This window comes from Pyrgilauda ruficollis, unplaced genomic scaffold, assembly GCF_017590135.1.
Source record: "Pyrgilauda ruficollis isolate IOZ18807 unplaced genomic scaffold, ASM1759013v1 scaffold34, whole genome shotgun sequence".
Classification (NCBI taxonomy): domain Eukaryota; kingdom Metazoa; phylum Chordata; class Aves; order Passeriformes; family Passeridae; genus Pyrgilauda; species Pyrgilauda ruficollis.
In genome coordinates this window covers 6,406,116-6,429,496 of record NW_024524822.1, presented here as the reverse complement: position 1 = coordinate 6,429,496, position 23,381 = coordinate 6,406,116, and the positions used below count along the sequence as shown (strand labels likewise).

The following is a 23,381-nucleotide window of genomic DNA, read 5'->3' as shown; positions in this document are numbered from 1 at the left end:
CGCAGGGAGCCAGCCCCCACCCCAGTGAAGCCACATGGAGCTGCTGGCAGGTCCTGACTGGGGCTGAGCTCCAGGGACAGAGACCCAGGGGGGTTTGGGGGGATGCCCTCTGCCCAGGGGACAGCGTCACGCTGCACGACAAGGGGCTGCAGGGCTGCCCAGGAGGTTTCCCCGGGGGATTCTCAGCCTGGAGAGAGAACTCAGCCTCCCCCCAGGCGGATTGAAGCAGCGCTGAGCCATTGCTGCTCTCACCATGCTCCTCTGAACCTCTCAGCAACGCTCCTGCCCGCAGGTCAGACAAGTGGCAAATAAAAGATTTACGGGAGGTGCGGCAGAGCTATGGGAAGGAAAACCACATCCACACGGGAGTGGCGGCACATCAGGCCGGGAGGGAGCCCTGGCACGCAGGGCCAGCACCCCGGCTTTGGGCTGGCAGCGCTGGGCTTCGGGCATCGCTGTGACCCTGGAGGGGGTGGGGGCGGCTGCTGCCTCGCCCCGCCAGCCCCAGCTCCCCGGAGCGCGCTGGGATTTGCTCAGAGAGCCTCCCAGCACTTTGGCTACCCTTGGGCACAAAGGTTTGGGCGGGTGGAGATGCCAGTGCCACCCCCTCCGCCCCCCCGCCCGGCACCCTGCCCATCCCTGCCCACGGGTGGGACTGAGCCCCACCAGCTTGGGGCGTTCCACCGGAGGATGTAGGCGCGTATCTCCGGGAAGGGGGTGAGCGGGTTCCGGGGGCACCCCCCGCTCTCCCCCCCGGGCCCCTGCAGCACCCCCGATCCCGCTGGTACCAACCCCCGCCTTACCTGCTGCCGCTCCTCCAGCTGTGCTGCCACATCTGGGCAGCTGCGGAGCCCGGGGCTGGAGGAGGGGTTCGGGTCCGGGTCCGGAATGGTTGGGGCTCCGCCGCCGCCGCCGCCGCCCGTCCTCCGCCGCGGCCAGCCGGGCAGCGCGGGCGGGCCGGGGGCTGCGCCGCCGGGGAGGAGGTTTGGGGGGGCTTGTGGGGGTCCGGGCACTTACTTGGGCTGGAAGTTGGCGGCGCGATGGGGAACGAGCGTTGGAAAACCGTGGGAGGAGCCTCGCAACTTGAGGATGGGCAGCAGGAGAAATCACAGGTACGGGGGGGGTCCCAGCGACCCCCCGGTGTCCCCAGCGAGCTCTTCTCCCGGCGCATCCCAGTGTGCCGAGCTTCTCCCCAGTCCCCCCCATGCGAAGCTCCCCGGGCTGCACCCCTTCCTCACCCCCCCCAATCAATTTTTTAATTAACCTGCGACCAGCGCTCCCACCCAGCCCCGGGCTACCCCGGCCGGGCAGCGGGCGATGCTCCGGTGCTGCCACACGCCTCTGCTGAACCTCTACACGCTCTAAACTGCTTAAATAACCCTTTAAAAGGGATTTGGCATCTCAGCTCCGCGCTGCAGCCGGAGTCATCCCTCCCGCTTCGGGGGCTCCCCGCCGCTCGACCGGCTCCCAACCCGCAGGAGCCGCGCTGGTTTTTGGGGGGAGGCCGGCGTTGCGGCGGGGTGCGGTGGAGCGGCGGCAGAGCCTGCGGTGACACGCGGGGATCCGGCACGTGCCCGAGCCCGTTCGCACATCCCGCTGCACGTGTGCCAGCTCCGCCAGCCCCCCGGCACGGCCGAGCAGGCAGCGAGCCCGAGAAACCCAGCAGGGCTCGGTTTGGAAGGGACATTAAAGATCGCCCCGTTCCAACCCCGCTGCCACGGGCGCCTTCCACTAGACCAGGTGGCTCAAATCCCCATCCAGCCTGGCTCTGGACAGTTCTAGGGATAGGCACGGGCATGGATGCACGCTGAGAGCGGGCAGGGTGGGAAGAAGGAGTGCGGAGTATGGGGAAACGTGTCTGCGAAGAGCTGGAGGACAGCAAATCCCCCGCAAGCCTGTCAGTGAAGGGAAGGGGCCGAGAGCTGGCTGTGCTGCCCTTCCTCGGCACCCAGGAGCTGGGCAGGGTTGGGGGGAGCAGCCCTGAGGCACGCTGGACCCCAGGTCCGCCACTTTCCTGTCCCCTGACACCCGCAGCAAGGCAAGAGAGGGGCTTCTGCCTGACTTCTCCCTTCTGCCAGCAGCTCCCGCGCCTCCTGGAGAGGGGCTGCGCACCCCGGCAGACCCCGGACCCCCCGAGAGAGAAACCAGCCTGCCCTCCCCTCCCTGGCAGGGCTCCCTCCCTGTGCGCAGCCCTTGCACGCAGGGATTCCAGCAGTGCCATCGGTTCGGAGCTGCCACCCCGCCGGTTTTGTGCCCCCCTGGCCCCGAGGGCGAGCCGGGCAGGATGGATCCGGCCCCAGCAGCCCTGGGGGGCTGGACAGGGCAGCGCGGAGCCGGATGGTTCTGGGCGGGTTCCAGGGGATGCACAGAGTTTGCCGTGCAGCCGGTGCTGCCCTCCCAGCTCCCGCAAGCCCCGGTGGAATCCCAGCCCAGCCCGCCTGCCTGCTCACCCCAGAGCGGCCCCGGGGCTCGCCATCCTCCCCGTCCTCTCTCCTCTGCTCTTCTCCACCCGCAGAGTGTGGCGTGCCGTGGCAGCGGGTGATGGCTCTGGGTGACGGAGGCTCTGGGTGACGGAGGAGAGCAGGAAAAGGGGAGCGGGATTCAGTTCAGCCGCTCCGGGAGCGCGGGGGGGACACGGCCCCGGCCCAGGGCGAGGGGATGGGGGCTGCAGCCCCGAGCCCGGCGGAGCGGGGATGGGCAGCGAGGGTGGAGAGGGACGGAGCGGTGGAGCAGAGCAAGGATGCAGTCTGAGCTGCTCAGGCAGCCCTGAATGAGCGATAGGTTCGGGCTGGGGGACGGACCCTCGCTGCCCTGGGGCGGCCGCAGCGCTGGGTGGACCCCGGCAGGAAGGTGCTGGTACCTGGACTAAAGTTTGCACCAGCAGCTGAGCCTGGGCGATGCAAACACAGTGTCCACCTGCCTGGGAAGCAGAACACAGGTTCTGGTTCGTCCCTGGCTTAGGGCACAGTCCAGGGGCAGAGCAGCCAGGCTGCAGGACTGCTGCCTGCCATCCCAAGGCAACGCTTGTCTGCTGAGCTGGAGAGGAACAGGGATTTTGGCAGGAGAAAAGGGGACCTCCTCATCCTAGAGCATCTTCCAGGGCAGAGCTCAGCCTCGCCTGCCACCACTCTCCATCCATGATCTCCAGGGAGCAGCCACCTCTGGGTGCCCTGGGGACAAGCCAGCTCGTGTCCTCCCCTTCCCACAGGCTGCAAGTGCTGGAGCTGCTTGTCTCCATCCCCAGAACAGCCAGTCTGGCTGGCTGAGTGGGCTGGGGGCTGCTTTGAGGGTCCTGATGGGATCCGGAGCTCACAAAGTGTGGCTGGGTCACCCAGGACACAGCCCCCATGGGTAACCAAGGGCAGATCTACTGTCTGTGCCAGGGCAGGGCATGGAGAGCCCAACTCACCAGGGACACAACCATCCCTTGGATCCTGCCTGGGGCTCCCTCCAGGCTCCAGAGCAGGTTTGCAAGTGAAGATGTGCTCATCCCAAGCAGCACTCAGTCTCACAGCTTCTCCTCTCCTTAGGAAGGAGTGATTTGAAGACACTGGGACCCCCAGCTCAATGGATATCCCCATGGGAATATCAACAACCAGGGCAGGGGGATGTCTTACAGCTGTCCAAAAGTCTTGACAAGAATTTCAGGGGTTTGAGGCTATGGAACAGATAGCAGGAACCCCATGGATCATGAGAGCTGTGGTCGTGGTGAGGCAGGAGTGTGTGGCAGGGGGTATCTGCAGGGTCCCATGCCAGCAGCTGGGCACTCTGCTGCAGTGCTGCTTTGCTGGGGGGGCTTGGGGGGACCCCCACCCAATTTTGGAGTGCTGTTGGTGCCACTGGCTGAGTTTGCCTCCTCTCCCCACTGCAGGTTGCCAGGTAACACAACCTGCCAGCAAAATGCTGTGGGACTCCTGAGGCTGCTGCCACTCAGGATCCTGCAGCCACAAGCAGAGAGGATAATTTTGGAAGGGGATTGGCCTCCAATTCCTGTTGCTGGTGGGAGGGCAGTGATTGTGTGGCTTGAAGGCTGGAAAACAGCTGGATACAGCTCCCGGTATGCTGGTACACCCGGGCTGAGCTGTGAGGTTTTGGTGTGTTACAGCCCAGCTGGGAATTGTGTGGCTGTGGAAAGAGCAGCCTCATCCACTCATGGCTCTGTTCTGGGAGTCCTTAATGCTCAGGGGGGATCCTCAGGCCCTCCAGCTCCTCATGTGCCCCTCCAGCCTGGGCATGGCAGCATTGTGGGGAGCAGCAGCAGCAGTACGGGAGGGCACAAATTCCTGGAGGTGAGGGTGCTGTCACAGCCAGGACAACCACAGGGACAGGGTCCCTGCTCACCCTGTAGATCCTAAACCCCCTGACATTGGCCTTTGGGCAGCAGCCCTCCTGTCCCTTGTGTGCTTGCAGGGTGCTGAGGAGCCCAGCTGAGCCCAGGTCCTGGGTGTCCACACAAGGATCTGAGCAATGGGAATGTGCCACCTCTGTCTGCCACCATCCCGCTGCCCCTGGGTGTCCCCTGTGTCCCCAAGCCAGGGCTCTGTGTCTACACACACCAGGCAAACTCCTCAATCATCTGCTTGCCCAGAGCTCCCCTTATTGCCTTTGACATCTCCTTTTAACCTGCGCGAGGGGCTGAGCCTGGGGCTGTCCCCTCACAGAGCTCCTTGCAGGTGGCTTCCCACCCAGCCCAGTGCTGTTTGCACCTGCAGCCTCACTCCGTGGAGAGGGAGAGAAAGCCAGAGCATACCTGGGGCTGGTGGGGATCCTCAGCCCCCCAGCCAGACCCCTGCAGCTGTGGGGTCACCTTAATGCAAATGGTTGTGTGAGAGGGAATGAAATGAAGGGTGCTTGAAGGAAGATGTCACTCCAGATAGATGTGCACAGGAGGGGACAGGGCCCGGGAAATCTTTGCAGATGCAGCAATTTTCCCCTCGTTTCTGGGGAAAGTAGTCTTTGTCTCTCTGAATCTGCAGTTTGCTGCCAGCCCTGCAATTCCTTGTGACAGCCTTGGCCAGGGTCAGGGGAAAATCACAGCCTCTGTCCTGCAGGTGTAACGAGGAGGGGAGGGGACCGGGAGCCGATGGGATCGGGTGGCAGCTCACCCGCTCTGCACCGACTGTGCTGGCACTTGAGGCTTTGCAGGGAGAAAGGCTCTTGGTGGGCATGGAGCGAGTGCCACGGGCTGAGCCGATGGGTCTGAGCAGCAGCAGAGCTGCCAGAGGGGCTGGGGGGTCAGAGACCCTTCCCACAGCAAAGGGAGTGATTGTTACGGGCTCTCCCTTGCCAGGAGGCTCTGGGACGGATCCAAAGGCTTTGGGAGCAGCTCTGCCCCGCTCCAGCAGGAAATGAGGTGGCAAGGGGGATGAAGATAAGTTGCTTGCCGTAGTTGGGAGCTGCCCTATGCAGAGCAGGTCCCCACGACACTCAGGGCAACGTGACCCCAGCACCGACCCACAGCCACCCGTGCTGCTCTCCCTGCGGTCCTGCTGTGAAGGACACGAGGTGTTTTCCCTTTTTCTCCCCACATTTGTGCCCACGGCAGCAGGGAGCCCCTCACACATCGCCTGGGGAGCCGGGGCTGCTCCAGCAGCCGAGGATCACTGCTGTAAATAAAACATGCCAGCGGAGCCGGCGGTGCCGTGCCTTCGCTCTCGTTATTATTTCATGGCCCTCTCCCAGGCTGCTCTGCTCACTCCGTGTTCGCCCGTGGCCTCCGTGTCCCTGCCAGAGCCACAGGGCTCCCTGGGGTCCCCACCCTCCCTGGGGTCCCCACCCTCGCTCCTCGGCCGATGTCATTGCCAGCCCCCAAAGCCCTGCAGAGCCTACCTCGGGGGTGGCGGGATGGGGCTGTCCTGACGGTGTGTCTGTGTGCGCCCGCAGAGGATGAGCTGTGGCTACATCCTGTGCACCGTCCTGCTCTCGGTGGCCGTGCTCCTGGCGGTGACAGTCACGGGGGCCATCCTCTTCATGAACCACTACCACACGCCCGTCACCGAGTCGCCGCCCGTCATCAGCACCAACCCCGAGGAGGCCAACGCGCTGGTGACCATCGAGAAAGCCGACAGCTCCCGCATCAACATCTTCATCGACCCCAACTGCCCCAGCGCTGCGGGCACGCTGGGCCGTGTGGAGGGGCTGCAGAGCTCCCTGCTGCGCGCTGTCACCGACCACGACGCCGAGGCCAAGGCCACCAAGAGCCAGCAGAAGGCCCTGCTGGTCACGGTGGCGGATGAGGTGGCCAAGCTGCTGAGCCATGCCGTGCAGCTGCGAGCCGACTGCGACGGCCTCAAGAAGGGGCACAGCGCCATGGGGCAGGAGCTCAGCGCCCTGCAGGGAGAGCAGGGCAGGCTCATCCAGGTGAGCAGGGCTGGCAGTGCCGGGCAGGGCTCCCTGGGGGTGGAACTCCCTGTCCCAGGGGTGGAACTCCCTGTCCCAGTGTCCCTGAGGGCATGGCTGCTTGCAGCCCCTGCCCTCAGCATCCAGGGGAGAGCTGCAGGAGAAGGAGCTGAGGTTGAAGGCAAGTGCTTGGGAATTGGAAGCTGGGAAGTGTCTCCCTGCCAAACCACCCCAGTGTCAGTGAGCCAGGTGTGCAGCCTGCCACACTGTGGGTGTCCCAGATCCAGCTCCTGTTTGGGAGCTCCAGACAGAGCCAAATACAGAACCTTCTCAAGGGCAGTTCATGCAGCAATGAGCCCTCTCTCTTTACAGTCCCCAAAATCTCCTAGCCAATGAGCTGTGTTGAAATGCTTACCTGATCATGCCAGGGGTCTGCCAGGTGTTGTAGCAAGATCCAGGGCATGGCTGGCTGCTCCATGCCTGACCCTCCTGGTACTCAATTCCCTCTGCCCAGAGCTGCTTGTTTCTTGCTGCTTCTCTTCTCTCCCCATCCTGATGCTCTGCCACGGCCACCCCGTGTCACTGTCCCAGCCTGGGTCACCTCAGGGAATGATAAGAGCTGGCGGCTGCCTCAGGACACGGCTATTCCTGCCGCCTCCGTCATCCTGTCCTCTGCCCAGAGATGCTCTTTATCCCATGGGATTGCAGCACCAATGCACCCAGGTTTGGGGATTTCTCCTCCCTGGTGGCAATAGGTGCTTATCTGGCCCCTGACCCCTGCCAAAAAGCAACAGAGATGTTTTATGGGATCTGCTGTGGATTTATGTCCCCACCAGCCCATGCCCCTGCATTGCTGAGCAGAGCGGCCAAGGGGCTGGGATGTGGAAGAGATTTAACCATTTAACCACAATTCTGCGTCCCCCGCGTGTCCCCTGCCCACAGCTGCTCTCGGAGAGCCAGACCAACATGGCTCGGCTGGTGAGCTCTGTCAGTGACGTCCTGGACACGCTGCAGAGGGAGCGCGGCGGGGCCCGGCCCCGGCTCAAGGCTGACCTGCAGCGAGCTCCGGCCAGGGGAGCACGGCCCCGCGGCTGCTCCAACGGTGAGAGGAATCCCTGCCAGCCCCGGGGGAGAGGGATGTGCCTGGGGCTGCTCCAAAACCACCCAGCATGGGGCAAAGCATCCTGGAGAAGGATTTAATACAGCGCAGGGGCTGGCGGGGAGCTGGAGAAGGAGGGAGAGGGGAAGGTGTGTCCTGGAAGGGGGAGTTCTCACCGTGCAGCTCCCAGTTGTCCATAAACCAGCCCAAAAGCTCCTTCACACTCCCGCAAACCCATCTGCTCCCCACAGAGTGTAGCAGGGACCAGGCAGAGCATTCACCTCCATCGGGTGTGGAGGGTGTTTATCCCTGCAAGGGACAAAGGATCACGTTCCTCAACGTTGGGTTGAGATGCAGCTGAGGGAGCCTGTGCTGGAGCTGGGAGCCCACAGCCTCCCTGGGCATTGGCTCTCCCTTGTCCCCATCTGGGTCCCAGCTTGCCCTTGCCATCTCAAAGGGACATGAGGACAGTCCCTGCCAGCTCCTGGGGAGTCCCCAGGGTGGTGGCATCCCCCTTGGCACTGCTCACCCCGAGCATTGGAGGAGAAGGGAGGGAAAGAGCAAAGTAGCACCAAGCTGCCAACTAGAGCTGGCAGCAAGGCTGGGAGGCTGGAAGAAATGGCAAGACATTAAATTAGGCCATTAATTAACCAGCTTTCCCTTCATCCCACCCCACCCCAATGGCACGCTGCAGGCTCCCGGCCCCGAGACTGCTTTGACATCTATGCCAGTGGACAGCAGGAGGATGGCATTTACTCCATCTTCCCCACCCACTACCCCGATGGCTTCCAGGTCTACTGTGACATGACGACGGACGGGGGCGGCTGGACGGTGAGCTGCCACCACGCTGGGGACACTGGTGATGGCACTGCTGGCCAGGGGCTGGCCCCGTGCCGGGCTGCTGGGCGTGGGACACCTCACTTTGGACACTTGGGGGTGTCATCAGGAGGGCAATCAATGTCAGGGAGGCCTGGCTGTGCAGGCAGAGCTTCCCAGTGGTGCCATGCAGAGCCCTGAGCTGGAGCCCAGAGCCTGCCCTGGGCTGGAGCTGGAGGGGGTTCAGGCAGGGACGTGGGTGCCACCTCTGGAATTTGTCCTTCTCAGCAGGGCCGGGCTGTGGCTGGGCTGTGCTGGGGTGTGTGCCTGTGCTTTGCCCCGTGGAGCCCGTGAGGCAGTGCTGGGCTCAGGGCAGACCCCAGACCCCACGTTTGGCCTCATCTGAGGCCGGGGTGCCCGGGGCAGCTGGGTGCTCCGCTGATTCACTGCCTGTCTGATTCACTCTGCCGTGCTGCTGCCATGTGCTGTAATCACAGTAACGGGGCAGGGAGCAGGGCTGGGGGCACGGCTCTGCCAGCCCCAGGCCCTGGGGAGCAGCTGGGTGTAAGCAGCTCCCTGCCCTGGAGGGCATCACTTGGGGTGCCAGTGGGACAGAGAGGGGGTGCCAGGAGGTGGTGGGGTCTCACCAGGAGGGGTGGGCAGGCAGCCTCTGCCCTGAGGACATGCTGGGTGAGCCGAGCTGGGCAGCGCCCCTCCAGCTGGGCGCTCTGGGAAACAAATCCCCACGATCTGATTCCCCTAAGCAGCTTTGAGCAGGGCCAGGAGGGAGCTTAGCCCCCCTGCCCTCAGGGGCTGATGAGCCTTCGGCCTCCGAGAGCCCACCCTGGGCAGGAGGAACCTCTGGTGTCCGGGTGGGACCAGCAGCTCCAGTGGGGAAACTGAGGCACAGCACAGCCAGGGGCTTACAGTTCTTGGGGCTTACAGAGGGGAGAGGGGGACCCTTCTGGCTACCCAAGGTGTAGAGGGTCCTTGCAAACCCCGTGCACAGTCTGCACAGCCTCCAGCAGCCCCAGCCAAGCCTGAAGAGCAGCCCAAGGTGATTAGCAAGGCACTCAGAGGCTTATTAAAAGCTGCAGCAGGCGGGAGGGCTGGGCTGGGGAGGGGGCACAGCAGTGACTCTAAGCCTGGCAGCACCGGGAGGGTCTGGGAGTGGGGTGGCACAGGCACCAGCTCGGCTCTGCCCTGCCTTGGTGGGGCGAGGAGCCAAACCTGGCGCTGGATCCCAGAGGCAGCCAGAGCTGGGCTGGGGGTGCACACCCCAGGCTCCTGTTTCTTGGGGCAGCAGAGGGTCCCAAACGTGCCTCCAGTCCCCTGGGAGCAGGGATTGTCTCAGGAATCTCTGGGGGGCTGGGGGTGTGGGGGCACTGGCTGATCCAGGCTGCAGGTAACCCATGGCACAGCTGGGTGCCGTGGGACAGAGCCTGGGAAATTTCCCTTCCCTTCCCTTCCCTTCCCTTCCCTTCCCTTCCCTTCCCTTCCCTCCTCTCCCCTCCTCCTCCTCCTCCTCCTCTCTGGAGCGATTTCTCCTGACATTTGGGCTTATTTGCATGTGGGCGGGTGGGTGGAAGAGATGGCAGCAGCTGAATCAGTTTTGACTCGGGAGCTGCTGAGCTCAGCTTTAGGCTGCCTGGACAGCTCCGAGGCCATGGGGGCCGGGGGTGAGCTCAGGACCTCACTGTCCCCACAGCCTGATGTGAGAGGCAGGTCCTGCTTGCTCCCTGTCCCACCCTGGGGAAGGCTGAGCAAGGCAGGGCTGGTTTGTCCCCCCTGGGTGCTGCCCAGCAGCAGCAGGGCCACGTTTCTGTGGGTCTGGGTCAGTGCCCACCAGTGCTGATGGAGCATCCTCATCCTGCAGTGGCTGCCCTGTGAGTGCCCAGCCCAGCTCTGCCCCTCACTCTCACCTCTGGCTCTTTCTTAAAGTAATGACAGTGTGGTAGAGGTCAAGGGAGCTCAGCAGCCCAGGAGGGCTCAAAAAGTTGCCTGTTCACATGATGTTGTCTTCAGAATGTCTTGGCAAATGCCCCACGCTCCTCCCAGTGCCCCTGAGCATCCATTGCTCCTCCTCTGGGGCAAAATCCCCTGGGATCAGCACCTCAGCTCTGTGAGCAGCAGTGCCCTGTGTGCCTCAGCATCACCTCCATGTGCAGCGTGTGCTGGGAAGTGCTGGGAAAGCCAAAGAGTGCAGGAGAAGAGGCTGTGCCAGCAGGACAAGGGCTCTGGTGACATTAAGTGACAGCTTCCAGCTTCAGGGGTACGTGCTGTGCTGGGACACTGGTGGGGACAGCCTCACCAGCCTGCTCAGCCCCTGCTGGAGGGGTCCCGAAGAGGGATGGGGCTGGGCAGACACTGGGCTGGGGTAAACCCCAGGCAGGGGCTGAGAGGAGCCACAGAAACACGCTCTGTCTCCAAAGGATGTGCTTTATGTGTCACCACAAACAGGACAAGACAATTCTGCTGGCAGGGCCAGGCAGGAGCAGTTCCTGGGACAGGCAGTGCTGCCACTGTGGTGTCCCCAGGCTGTCCCAAGGGACTGGCACTCGCTGGGGACTGGCTCTGCACTGCCCAGAGCCTTCTCCCTGCTGTGACAGGGCTCAGAGGACACCCTGGGGACAGGGCTGCAGGGTCTGTGCCGTGGCTGCCAAGCCTGGCCCAGGAACCTGAGCTCTGTGGTACTGAAGTGATGGCTGAGCATGTCCCCACATTGGGAGTTTCAAGCCCTCCAGGAGTCTGGTGGAGCTGAGGGAGAGGAAGCTGCCAGTGCCATGGCAGGCACAGCTTGGTGCTCCCACTTTTCTCTGCTTTTAACCCACTTTTCAGGGTTTGTGGCTTTGCAGAAGCCTGTCCCTGCCCCACAGGGGCAACTGGGGGAGGCAGAGAATGAGAGAGATAAATATTTCAGCCTTGCCTTTAAAGAAGGGAGGGAAATCCTTTTTGCTTAAGAGGGGGGTGATGCATATTTGATGAGGAGGAAAAGAGCAGCGAGGCAGGGCTGGAGCACCATGAGCCTGCGGGTCACTGGTGCACCCAGCACTCCCAGCACTCCCAGGGGTGATCAGGAGGCTCCCACAGCCCTGCCTGCACGTGGTGGGTGCACAAAAGAGGCACAGAAGGGACTGTGCATGAGAGATGATGAGGATGGAGCAGGAGAGTCGGGAGGACACAGGAGCTCCAGCACCCACCAGAACCAACCTGGTCTGAGCCCCCTTGGGGCTGAGCCTGGTGGGCAGAGGAGCACCGAAGGCTTCTCCTGGGGTGATTCCTGAGGTTCAGGCAGTGGAACTGTGTCCCACATGCTTCCCTGGGTGCCACTCAGGCAATTGGCCTATTTAGAACTGTGGGTCAAAGCCGATTAGAGGGAGCCCTGGTGCTGCAGCCAGCGCCTTCCCCAGCACCAGCCTGGAGCCGCTGGTGCCTGGGGAAAAGCAGCTTCAGGCCCCTGGCCAGCCACGCTGTCCCCCTTTCCCAACAAGCCTGAAGAAAGCCCCTTTAAATGGGCTTAACCACGGCTTCTCAAGTGCTCAAGGCGGGGATAAAAATTAAGGCTCTAATTCTAGAAGGTAAGTACAGCAGGATCAGAGCTGCGCCATGCCCAGGAGTGTGCCGGAGCCTCCGCCAGCACACCCAGCCCCAAAAACACCCACCTGGGGAAGGGCAAGCACTGAGAGGTTCACAAGGAGGTTCTGCTTCACATGACAGGATGAAACCCTGTGTGGGAGGGCAGGAGCAGCTGGGGGAGCAAAACACGGTGGCTTCAGCAAAGCCCGGCCGACTTCAGGGCTCATCCACATTCCCCAATCCTGGGGAGCTGGAAGCTCGGCTGGGCACCCAGCTCTGAAGATGGGGTGCTCTGGCCCCTGGGCTGCCAGAGCCTGGGAGGGCTCTGCCTAAATCACCCAGTGTCCCAGCTCCACAGCCTTGTGGAGCTCGGTGGGAGCGGGGCAGGCTTGCTCAGCCAACTTTAATGCAATTAAGCCAGAGCTGGAGGCTTAATTAAGTTCAAATGGTCGGGCATGAAGCAGCATTTTCTGGATCGCTGTCAATAAATCAAACCCAAAAGTATGGATAAAAGGGGATGAAACACACAGGGCACACGGGCCGATGAGCAGATGGGAGAGGAAAAGGGAAAGGCTCCGAGCAGAAAAGCTGCATTGAGCCCTGGGATCTGGCTGGGATCTGGGGGCTCTGCAGGGCTCAGGGCAGTCAGCAGGCAGCTCCACAGTTAATTTCTCTGGGAGATTAATGAGGCTGTCACAGAGATGATGTTTTATAATGGGGTGCCTGCCCAGGAGAGCAAGGAGACCCAGGAGGAAGAAATCAGCCCCGCTGGGTTTTCACAGATCTGAGCACCCACGACTGGCAGGAGAGCTCACAGGGCAGCCCGTGCTGCAGGACAGACCTCGGGTCGTGCCCTGCGTGTCTCTGCTCCCCGGGGCAGGAGCAGACCCCCGCTGTCCGGGTGCCCCCCGCTCCAGGGACACCGACAACTTCCCAAGGAGCTTCAGGTGTCCTGAGCTCTGCTCACATTTCCAGACAGAGCATCCTGTGAAGGGTTTTGCCTGAACAGACTCGCCCACCCCTGGGATAGAGGATTTCCCCGGGGAGCTCATCCCTGTGTAATTACTGAGCCGACAGGGTTTAATTTGTGCCGCTGTCTAATTAGGCAGTGGCAGAGAGGGGTGGGCAGCACGGTGGGGAGCAGAGGGGGTGCAGCCCCACAGCTGATGCTCTTTGTGTGTCCCCAGGTGTTCCAGCGGCGGGAGGATGGCTCTGTGAACTTTTTCCGTGGCTGGGAAGCCTACCGGGACGGCTTTGGGAAGCTGACAGGAGAGCACTGGTTAGGTGTGTGGGGTCGCTGCTGGGTCCTGGCAAAGCCTGCGCTCCCCTGGGGATGTCTGGTGGTTTTTTGCCACGGAGGGGACACCGAGACCCCCCTGCACAGCACCCACAGGCTGGGAGTGGTGGGCTGGGGGCACCCCATCCCTGCGGGGTCCCCACACTGACCCCTTTCCCTCGGCCAGGGCTGAAGAGGATCCACCTGCTGACGGTGCAGGGCAGCTACGAGCTCCGCATCGACCTGGAGGACTTCGACAACGGCACCGCCTTCGCCCACTACGGCAGCTTCGGGGTGGGGCTCTTCTCTGTGGACCCCGAGGAGGACGGGTACCCCATCAGCATCGCCGACTACTCAGGGACAGCAGGTGGGGCAGCAGGACGGGGTGTTCACCCCATCCCCTTGCTGGGGTGTTGCAGGGTCCTCTGGCAGCAGCACTGGATGCATCCCTGCGGCCTCGGGGAGCTGGAGGGGGGTGAGGTTGGAGGAGCCCCATGGTAGGATCCCCACTGGGGTGGGTGGCCAGAGGAACCCCACGGGGCAGGGCAGGAGGTGCCCATCAGGATTCCTTTCCCCTGGGACAGGTGACTCCTTCCTGAAGCACAACGGGATGAAGTTCACCACCAAGGACCTGGACAACGACCACTCGGAGAACAACTGCGCCGCTTTCTACCACGGCGCCTGGTGGTACCGCAACTGCCACACGTCCAACCTCAACGGGCAGTACCTCAAGGGCCACCACAGCTCCTACGCCGACGGCATCGAGTGGTCCTCCTGGACCGGCTGGCAGTATTCCCTCAAGTTCACCGAGATGAAGATCCGGCCCATCCGGGAGGAGAATTAGCTGATGGCATGAGCCCCCCGCACCGTGCCCGGTCCCCTGCCCTTCCCCAGCACCCTGCAGCCCCACTCCCTCAGCTGCCATCCTCCCCATCCTCTCTGAGGGCTTGCCCACCTCTGAGGGGCCCCTGGGGAGCATCTGCTGCCAGTGAGGGTGACTTTGGCTCCTGAGCACCCACAGATGTTGCCAGACCTTTGCTTCCCTCTGCCGTGGCTCCCCTGCAGCCAGACCAGGTGTCCTGGCCAGAGTGTGACCCTTGGCCTGTGCTTGTGGCTGGGGTAGAGAGGATGCAGTGTTTGGGCAGAGGTGCCCAGCAGGGCCCTGCAAGGAAGGAAGGGGCTGCCTGCAGGGAAGGAAGGAGGGAGGGAGGAAGGGATGCAACAGCCCAGGCAGGCTGAGCACCTCTGGTCACCTCTGCTCTGGGCACTGACACCTGGCAGTGGGCTTGCCAAGCTGGCAAGGGGCTGGGGACACTTGTCATGGGGAACCCCAGGCCCCCCAAACCCCCAGGACTGGGATGAGCTTGCTGCTCCACAGCTCCAGCTCCCCCCATGGTGCTACTGGTGATGGGGAGGGCTCAGCTGGATCAGCCTGACCGTGCCAGCAATTCCTTCTCTGGACTGCAGAACGCTCTCCTCTGCCCCTGCAAGGGCAACGCAGCTGGGGAGGGACGACCACCAGCTCCTTAGTCCCTGTTGTCCCTGTCCTGACTCCTGGAGCCTCCCAGCAGGTCAGGACACCTCAAAGTGAGCCAGAACAGCGCTGCAAGGACGCACACCCAGAACTGAGCACGGCATGGAGCTGTTTTGGCAGTGCTGGGGAAACAAGGAGCACAACAAGGAAGAGGAAGAGGCGAGGAAGGCTCACTTCTCAAAACAGCTCTGCCTGCATTTCACAGCCCCTCCCTCCCAACCAGACCCACTCGGATTCACATCGGACTTTCACCATCCAAAAGCTGTGACCTTTCCCCAAACCCTTTGGGCAGCTCAGCCACATCTCCCAGTGAGCTCCCTCTGCTCGCTGCTGGCCTGGGCACCCGCATTCATTTCCACCCCGGCTGAGCTGTGGTACTGGCTCGGCACCTGCAGATATCCAAAGCCTTTCATTTCCTCAAATCCCGTTAAGGTTTTGCAAAAGAGAAGCCCCAAGTGGGGCTTAGCATCTGCAGGGCCCTGATAACCAGGCAGCAGCACCAGCCGGCTCAAGCAGGAGCTGCCATGGGCTGTGGGACTGATGTCTCCTGCTGGCTCCCTGGAAGGACTCAAATGGGGGATTTTGTCCAAAAAAAACGAGAACCAAATGTGGCAGACTCTGGACAGAGAGAGGAGGGGACAGACAGAACCCTGCCACCCTTTACATCATTCTCTGCCTGTGCTACAGCACAGCCCTGCCCCAAGAAACACCATCAGACAGACGGATGGACTGAGGAGGGGAGGAAAACTCCCCCTGTCTCCTTTTCCAAGGGAGCTTAAAGCACGGGGAGATCAAAGGCTCAGCGTCCCAACTGTGCCGGGTTTGTACTGCCCTCTGTGATTCTTCTTTTTTTTAAGCCTTCCCCACCTCGGATCTTGTGCTGGACAAGATCTCTCACCTGCTGGGTGAGTGGCTGTCTGTCTGCCCTGACAGAGAAATGGACAAACGATGCACTGGGATCACCACAGCTTTTTACTCTGCCAGAGAGATCCTTCAGAGCCCTCAGCTGAGGGAGAGCTCTGAGTGAAGGGCACTCAGCTCTACACACTCCATCCGTGCCCAGAGCAGCTGGTCAGGGCTTTCTGGAACAATGGGAACTGGGGGGGCTCAGCAGTGGCATTTCTCAGCACAACAGCAGGAGCCCTGACAGCTTCCAAGGAGCTTCCTGCATTCCACTGGACCTTTCTGGAAAGGGTCCTGCCTGCACCCATCTTAACTTTTCCATCCGTTATTTTGGTGGATTAGCTGTAGCTGGGTTTTCTGGTGCTTTGGGCAGGAATGCACGTGGAACCATGTGCCAGGTGGGAAGGCTCATCCCCCACAGACCCCTCCACTGGCGTTCTGCTGTGCCAGGGAGGGAACGTTGTACATTGGTTTGTTGGTAGCACATCCTTGTGTAACTGCCTGTGTCACCCAGGACCCCCCAGAGATTTGTTTTGACTTGCACGAGAGGTATTTAATCCATGCCAAGACACAGGATTTCCCAGGATTATTCCCAAGAGCTCATGCCTTGCTCCATGGCCCTGGATTAGGTTAAACCCATCTGTGGTGACACCTCCCTGGAAAGGGGTGGGCAGGGGTGACTGGGGGTCTGGGATGTGGCCATGGACCTTCCCAGAGAAGCCCTGGGCCAGGCCGTGGTGTGTAGCAGTGCTGTGAAGTCTAGGTCGTGTGTGAGTGTGTCCAACGCTGTACATGTGGACTTTCTAAACTCCTTAATAAAAGGATCTCATCGTTACCCACCGTGTGACAGCTGTGACAGCGCGGGGACACGGCCAGAGGGACAGCAGAGGGAGTGACACTGAGTCACTGCAGCTCCTCGCTGTGCCGGGGGATGGCTCCTTCCCCGTGCCAGGCTCATGGCACAGCACCCTTGGGGACCTGCCCACCACACCAAAACCACTCTGCAAAACAACAGGGGGGCTGAGGAGGCTTCCCAGCCCAAACCAAGGCCTTGCAGGACCTTGGGGTGGCCCTGGGACTGGGAGGGTGGCAGGTGTCTGTGCCAAGGGGACCTGCCCCGATGGACAGAGCACCGAGCGATGTCCCCAGTCCCTCCCTGCTGCCCACTCCACATGCCACTACCACAGCCCAGGACAGACCTGGAGGGGACAGCAGGGTGCCTCGGGGACCATGTTCCAGCACTGGTGGCTGTATGTGTTGGCCAGGGAGGGTGGGAGCACTTGGGCACGTCCATGTGGGGCCAAGCCCTGGGCAGGTTTGGGGTGCAGGGGTCTCCAGTGGTGCTTGTGCACACAAACAGATGGGTGGGACCCCCAACAGCTGCACACAGGACACACCAGCCAGACGAGGGGGACACACTTGAGACCCTCCATCCCAGCAGCATCCCTGACAGCTGCCAGGGACACAAGGCCAGCTCCCAGCTGCTCCTCCAAATGAGGCAGCAAACAAAGGCGGCGCGTTAATGAGCGGTGTTGCCGTGTTCCCATTGTGGCAGCTCCACCAACCCCTGTCCCCTCTGTCCCCTCTCCAGCTCCCTCCCCGAGGATCCCACCCTCCTCTCTCTGTGGCCACACGCCCAAGGGGTGACATGGCAATCACCACCCGTGGCTATTTAATGGCCCAAGGAGACCTGGCCGTTCATCCGGACACAGGGTGGGCAGAGAGGTGCCAGGAGTGGCAGCACCAGGCAGCACCGAGGTAAGCAGAGGTAAGTGACTGCTGCCCGTGTGTCTGTCTGTCTGTCTGTCTGTCCCTGCTTTACACCCCTGCCTCGATGGGCAGCACAGCCAGGGAGCAGCCAAAGGCTGGTGGAAGCAGCTGGGGACCCACCAGCACCCCCAGACCCCAGGACGGGACTCAGAAATTTGGACCCATGACGGGCAATGGGGTGCAAAAAGGGAGAGAGCAAAACAGAGGCAAGGTGTGAAAAAGGTTGGGGTGAAGCCCGAAGTGAAACCTCCGGGCTCAGGGATTTTGGGAAGGGCAGGCAGGGGCCTGAGAGCACCTGGGTCTGGTGCAGGAGTGAGAAACAGGGCAAGCGTGGAGCAGACAGCCTGGCCCCAGCACCTGAAGCAGCTTTTAAGGCAATATATAATAATAATAGTAATAGTAATAATAATAACAATAATAGTAGTAGTACTACAACCCGTTTCCTCTTTCTGAGCCCCTGTGGGAGGAGGAGGAAGGGAGGCCGAGCAGCCCTGCCCCTGCTGAAGGTCACCCCCTGCCTGCGGCACCGCACGAGGCTCAGGATTCACTCCCTTCTGCTCTGCTCAGACCCTTCTCCAGGGCAGCTTTCACCCCATAAAGCACAGGGGTAAAGCCGAGCACTTTCCTCTGCCCCTGTGTCACCACGCAGGCACAGCGGGCAGGACCCGCTCCTGGGGACGATCAGGGTGATGCTCCCGCGGTGCCTCCAGGAGGAGCGGGCAGCTCCGGAGCCCCCATCCCTGCCCTGGGCTGTGAACCAGCGGGCAGCTCCGGAGCCCCCCGCCCTGCCCGGCTCTCAGCCCCCATCCCCGCATTCTGCTGCGGGGCAGCTGCGATGTTGCAGTTTGTGAACGTGGCCCCTCTCCCATGAAAGGCAGCAGCTCTCAAGGAAGCAGGGGGGAGTTCGGACTCTCTCTGGGGCTCCAGAGGCTGCAGAAGGAGCAGTGGATGCTCGGGGGGCGGCAGGGCTGCTCTGGGGGGGGGCTGCAGCAGGGATGGGGAGCTGCCCAGGGCAGCCTGTGCTGCTGCCTCAGCCGCTGCCCCAGGATGTCTCTGCTCCCCTGACATTCCTCCCCTTTCCTGTGCTTCCCCCAGATGAGAGCCCCCTACTCGCTGTCCTGCCTCCTCCTCCTGAGCCTGGGAGCCTGCTTCCCTCCCGGCGAGCGGTGGGAGCCAGGAGAGGCCGGGGCGGGGGCTCTGCTCGGTCCCGGCTGGCAGACGGCGGCGGAGGGCCGGGGTCCCGGCTGGAGGGCAGGGGCGAAGCGCAGGAGAAGCGAGGAGGAGCTGGATGCGCTGCTGAGCATCGCCCGGGAGCTGCGGGGACGCGGCGCGGCCGGGGCCGGGCAGCGGCCGGGCAGAAGCGGGGGCCCCGAGGCGCTGCCCAGCGCGGGGGAGAAGCGCAGCGGCACCCTGGGGAACCTGGCAGAGGAGCTCAACGGCTACAACAGGAAAAAAGGCGGCTTCACCTTCCGCTTTGGGAGATGAGAGCTTGGAGTCGATTCCGCACCTCCTGCGGGTCACCCCCGTCCCGTCCTTCCCGTCCGTCTCTCCTGGGTTTGCTCGGACAAAAGGGTTTTGCTGCTGGGGTTGCCTTGGGGAGGGGACGCTGCGTTTGTTCCACTCCCAGCTCTTGTCTAGCTCTCCCATCCCTGTTCCCGACCGATGCAATGGAAGAAGAGGAGGGTGCCTTAAGGAGAACTCACCAAATCCCTTCCCTGATCACACACAGCTTTTGCTGGGGCACGGGGAAAGGGCCTGGTGCTGGCTCTCCGGTGCTGGTAGAGAGCACAACGGGATGGGCAGTGCCAGGGCCAGGCAGCAAGGCTGGAGGGTTACAGCAGGATAGCTGTGGTGCTGATAGTCCCCAGAGACTGTCTGTAGTCCAGGGCCAGCCATCAGGGAGGAGAGGGTCCCTCAGAGCTCTCCACCGAGCTGCTGCTCTCCTGCCTATTAAGGAAAAGTCCCTCCGGCAGCAAATTCTGCTTAGTGTCAGGATGCCTCTTACACGAGGCAGCTCCTGCCTGCAAAACCAGGGCAGAGCAGCAGGGTTTGAGAAAATCTTGTCCTTAGCAACCCCTGGGGTGAGCACAGAATCCTGCCCTGGCACCACCAGCCCTGCCACAGCCCCACAGCCCTGCTCATGCCCCAGACTCCCCACCAGGAGTGATGCCTGACCTTCGACGTCCTTGTCCCCACCCAGCTCCTGCTGGCAGCCTGGCCCTTCCCAATGCCTTCCTGGCCTCGTCACCACCTAATCCCAGCTGTAGCTACTGCAGAACTTGGGTGCAGAAGGACTGAAACACGAACTTCTGAACCTGCCTGGACCATGGGAGGTGCTCAGTGTCACTGGTGCTCCAGTCACCAGTGGTGCAGTTTTGGGAACCATTAACCCCAAAAGCCAGCACAGGAAGAGCCCCAGCCACTGCCTTCCCCTCTTTTGGGCAGATTTAGCTCTGCCAGTCCCAGTGTTTTCTCTGTGCCTGCCAGAGGTACCAGCAATCAGAGCTCTAACTACCTGCTGCAGGCACTGACGGCAACTCACACACCGAGCCACGGCTGATATTTCACTGCAGGCACAAAAATGAGCCTGGAGATGATTTGCAAGCGCTGAATTGCACCCTCAAAAATCAGAGACCGTGGCAGGACTTGGTTGGGGGAGTAAAAAGATTTTAAAAAAACCTAAATCAGGCTACAAGATGTGCATTGTAATATCCATCAAGCAGACAGACCACTTAATGCAGTGCTGCGTGAGTCGCTCTGGCAGCAGGAGCAGCGACTGTGGCTGGATGGAGGAGCTGGAACCCAGGGGAAAACAGTGGTGGGGCAGCAGGTCCAGGGAGCAGTGGAGGCACAGGACCAGGCTCAGGGACACAGACAGTGCCAGGGTTTGGCCTCAGGTGAGGACAGCGACGGCTGCGAAGGTGAGGACGGGCATTTCCTTCCCCTGCATCCCTGCACCTTGAGCATCTCGCACTGGGGAGCACAGCAGCGACCACCCACGGCACTCAGGGCGGCTGAGCCCACGCAGACCCGCACCCCAGGCACCCCCAAACCCATCTCCGTCCCTCCCCATTCCTGCCCCACCGAAGGATCCCCTCCCTGTTTGGATCGGGACGCAGGCTCCGCGCTCGCACCACGCAGCGGAGACGGAGCTTTATCGATGTTTCTATGGCAACGACTTCCCCCTACCCCTTTCTTTTGAGTGTTCAAACCATCAATAAACACGCACTGATCAATTTTACCCTGCACTGGAGTCGGGGGGAGGGATGGAAGGGAGGAAGGGGGAAGAGTTTGGGAGTAACTCTGGGTTAGTGAGGGCTGGTAAATCCCTGGTTTTGCTGTGATGGGTCATTGCAGGGGAAAGCGGCACTGACTCCTGAGGGAAGGGAAAGGAAGCCTGCTGGGCAATGCTGTGGCTGCGAGGATGCCTGGGCTCCTGCACTCAAGCCCCGGAGAGGAATAGGCTCAGAACAGCCTCATAAAAGCTCTCACATAGCGAGGCTTTGATTGATGTGCAATAACCTCTGTAGAACTCACTGAAAACTGGAGCACTTACCTGGCAGGTGGGACAGAGTTGGGCTCAGCCCCCACGCCTCAGGGCTCCTTGATGGGCAGCTCGGTGCCAGCAGGGCAGTGCCATCACCCTCCTCATCCTCTGTCAGGAAAGGGGCTCCTGCCAGGCTGTGACATGGGGCAGGTGAGGGGCCATGGCACCCCTGAACTCCCCCGAGCACACCTTAGGGTGCCTGGGAAGAGCAGCATTCCAGGCTCTTGATTACTGCTCCTTGGTGCTTATTGCTGGGGAGGGGAGGTAAAAGTGAGTGGAAAATAACTGCCCGGAGCCTGGGGGTGTAGCTGGGAGGAAGGAGGGGAGAACATGCCAAGAACAACACCTGAGGGGCTGGAGAGCCCACCCCTGAACACTGGACACGGTATCTCCCACAGGAAGCTAGAACCCTGCCCAGCTCCTCTCCTCCTGAAGGGGGGAGCAGCTCCCGAGGGGACACCCAGACCCTGAACCTCTGAGAGGTGGAGAGCTCAGAACTCACCCACAATCCATAAGGAGCTGGATCAAACAGGCCCTGGATTCCTCTGTTCTGGCCAGGGGACTAAGACAGTGGTCAGGCATTGCCTCCACAGCTGGGACTGTCCCTGAAGTGCCCCGTTAACCTTCCCTGCCCAGCACAACCCTCAGCCCTCCCCTGGCCTCTGCTCTCTGCTCCTCCACCCCGGGCAGGGCTGCAGCACTACAAACACACACAACAGGAGCAGCAAATGTCAGAAACCCCAAGGATCCTCTGCAGAGGAAGAGCCCGGATTAATTGCATCCCAGGGACTCATGAAGAGGCTCTGTGTATCATAACTGGGTCACGCAGGCTGCAGGAGCACAGGTGGGACCTTTTCAGCAGAATAGATGCCAGGACAAACATAGAACCCTCAACAAGGGGGTGATTGCTGGGAAAACGTTCAGCACAGCCTGGTTTGCAGGTCAGCTTTCTGCTGAGCTGGATCTACCATTGAGCACTGAGATGGCTGAGGCTGTCCCTCACCCACAGCTCTAGGGGTGTTGGCACTGCCAGGACATCAGGACTGACCAGGAATTGCCCAGCAGCATCATTCTCAGCAGCCCACCCAGGCCAGGTGTCACCTCGCACAAGGAGTGTGTGCCACTCTGCTGCCCGCCTGCTTTTAGGTGCACAGGTGATGGCAGGAGCCCTCTCCTCAGAGGTGACACTGTGCTGAGGTGTATTTCCCTCTCTTTCCAACTGTGGAGGGATGAATGTCAGCCAAGGGAGAGGCTGTGGGCTGTCCCTGACCATCCTGGGGGACAGGCAGTGGTCTGGCACACCTGAAAACACCACTGGCCCAGCCAGGCTGCCATGCCAGCCTCACCATAAAAACATGGGATTTGTTAGAAAAAGAGTGAGCATAAAACACTGACCACATTTTACATCTCGTGACAAGCAACTTCTCAACAAAAAGCAAAATGACATTAAATGAAAACTTAAAAGAGTGAACATTGTAATTTCAAAGACACGAAAACCAAAACAAAACCACAAACACAGCTATTTTTCCCCCAGAGCACTCTCACTTTCAAGCTCAATAGCCTTGAAAATTGGAGCAATCAAACTGTTAAATGCATCGATCTGTTAAATCAACTCCTACTGTACTCAGCTAAATTTAGCCTTTAATCCCCTCTCTCACTCCCAACACCAAAGATCCAGGGGCTTTCCCCAGCCAGGTCAACCAGCCTCTGCCTTCCCACGACACCACGAGCAGTCCCTAAGCCAGCAGGGGTGGAAATCACCAGGAGTGACAGCATTTGGGGCAGGTGAAGCTTCTCCATCCTCCCTCAGCCCACAGCTACTCACCATATGCAATTCTGGACCTTTGCCAGGGTGCTGGCCACAATCCCACCCAGAACTCCCAGAGTGCTGCAGACCCCTTTGCTGTGCCTGTGCCTTGCCAAGTGCAGGACATTAATTTTGTTTATATTCACCAGTGCATCATCCTGCTTCTCCTTCACCTTCTTCAGCCTCACCAGCAGCAGCCCAAGGTTCCATCAGCCTTGTTCCCCCAGCTCACATCCCAGTGCCAGGACCCACAGATTCCACCAGGGACTCACTGAGGGGATTAGAAATGCGGAGAACTGGGTTACAACCCTAAAACATCACTGTGGAACTGTGGGACCTCAGGCACATCACACACTGTCACCTGCCCTTGTTTTCTTCTCATCCTTTTTTAGTCTTTAGCATCTTCATTAATCAAAGCAGTGGCTGATTTTAGAGGCTGCTCAGTACCTGGAAATATCCTTCCCCTGAGGTTTACTAGAAAGGCTGGAGGGAAACAGAAAATAAGAATGGGCAACCAGAAATGAGGGAGGGAACTGTATGAGCAGAGAAACTCATGGGTCATTTCATAGCAGAGGAGGAGGAGGAGGAGGAAAACACAACAATGGCTCAATTACAGAACACAAACCATTAACAGAGGAGAAGTTTAGTCAAATCTCTGATATAAATCTCCTTGAAGACAACAGCACAGTCTTTGATTCAGAAGAGGTGATGACA

The 23,381-nt window shown here is 60.9% G+C and overlaps 2 protein-coding genes across 2 annotated transcripts; both read left to right on the top strand.

Annotated features, from left to right (window-relative positions):
• Window positions 1-1,037: 1,037 nt before the first annotated feature.
• Window positions 1,038-13,950, top strand: FIBCD1 (fibrinogen C domain containing 1). Its single transcript, XM_041475063.1, has 7 exons — window positions 1,038-1,112; window positions 5,884-6,360; window positions 7,282-7,441; window positions 8,133-8,269; window positions 13,018-13,114; window positions 13,294-13,473; window positions 13,691-13,950. Exons 1-7 carry the CDS (start codon window positions 1,041-1,043, stop codon window positions 13,948-13,950), a joined length of 1,383 nt encoding a protein of 460 aa, XP_041330997.1. The 5' UTR covers window positions 1,038-1,040.
• A 4,458-nt stretch (window positions 13,951-18,408) lies between these two features.
• On the top strand, window positions 18,409-18,798 carry LOC121357678 (pyroglutamylated RFamide peptide). The gene has a single exon (XM_041475204.1). The coding sequence runs from the start codon at window positions 18,409-18,411 to the stop codon at window positions 18,796-18,798; it is 390 nt and encodes a 129-aa protein (XP_041331138.1).
• The last annotated feature ends 4,583 nt before the right edge of the window (window positions 18,799-23,381 follow it).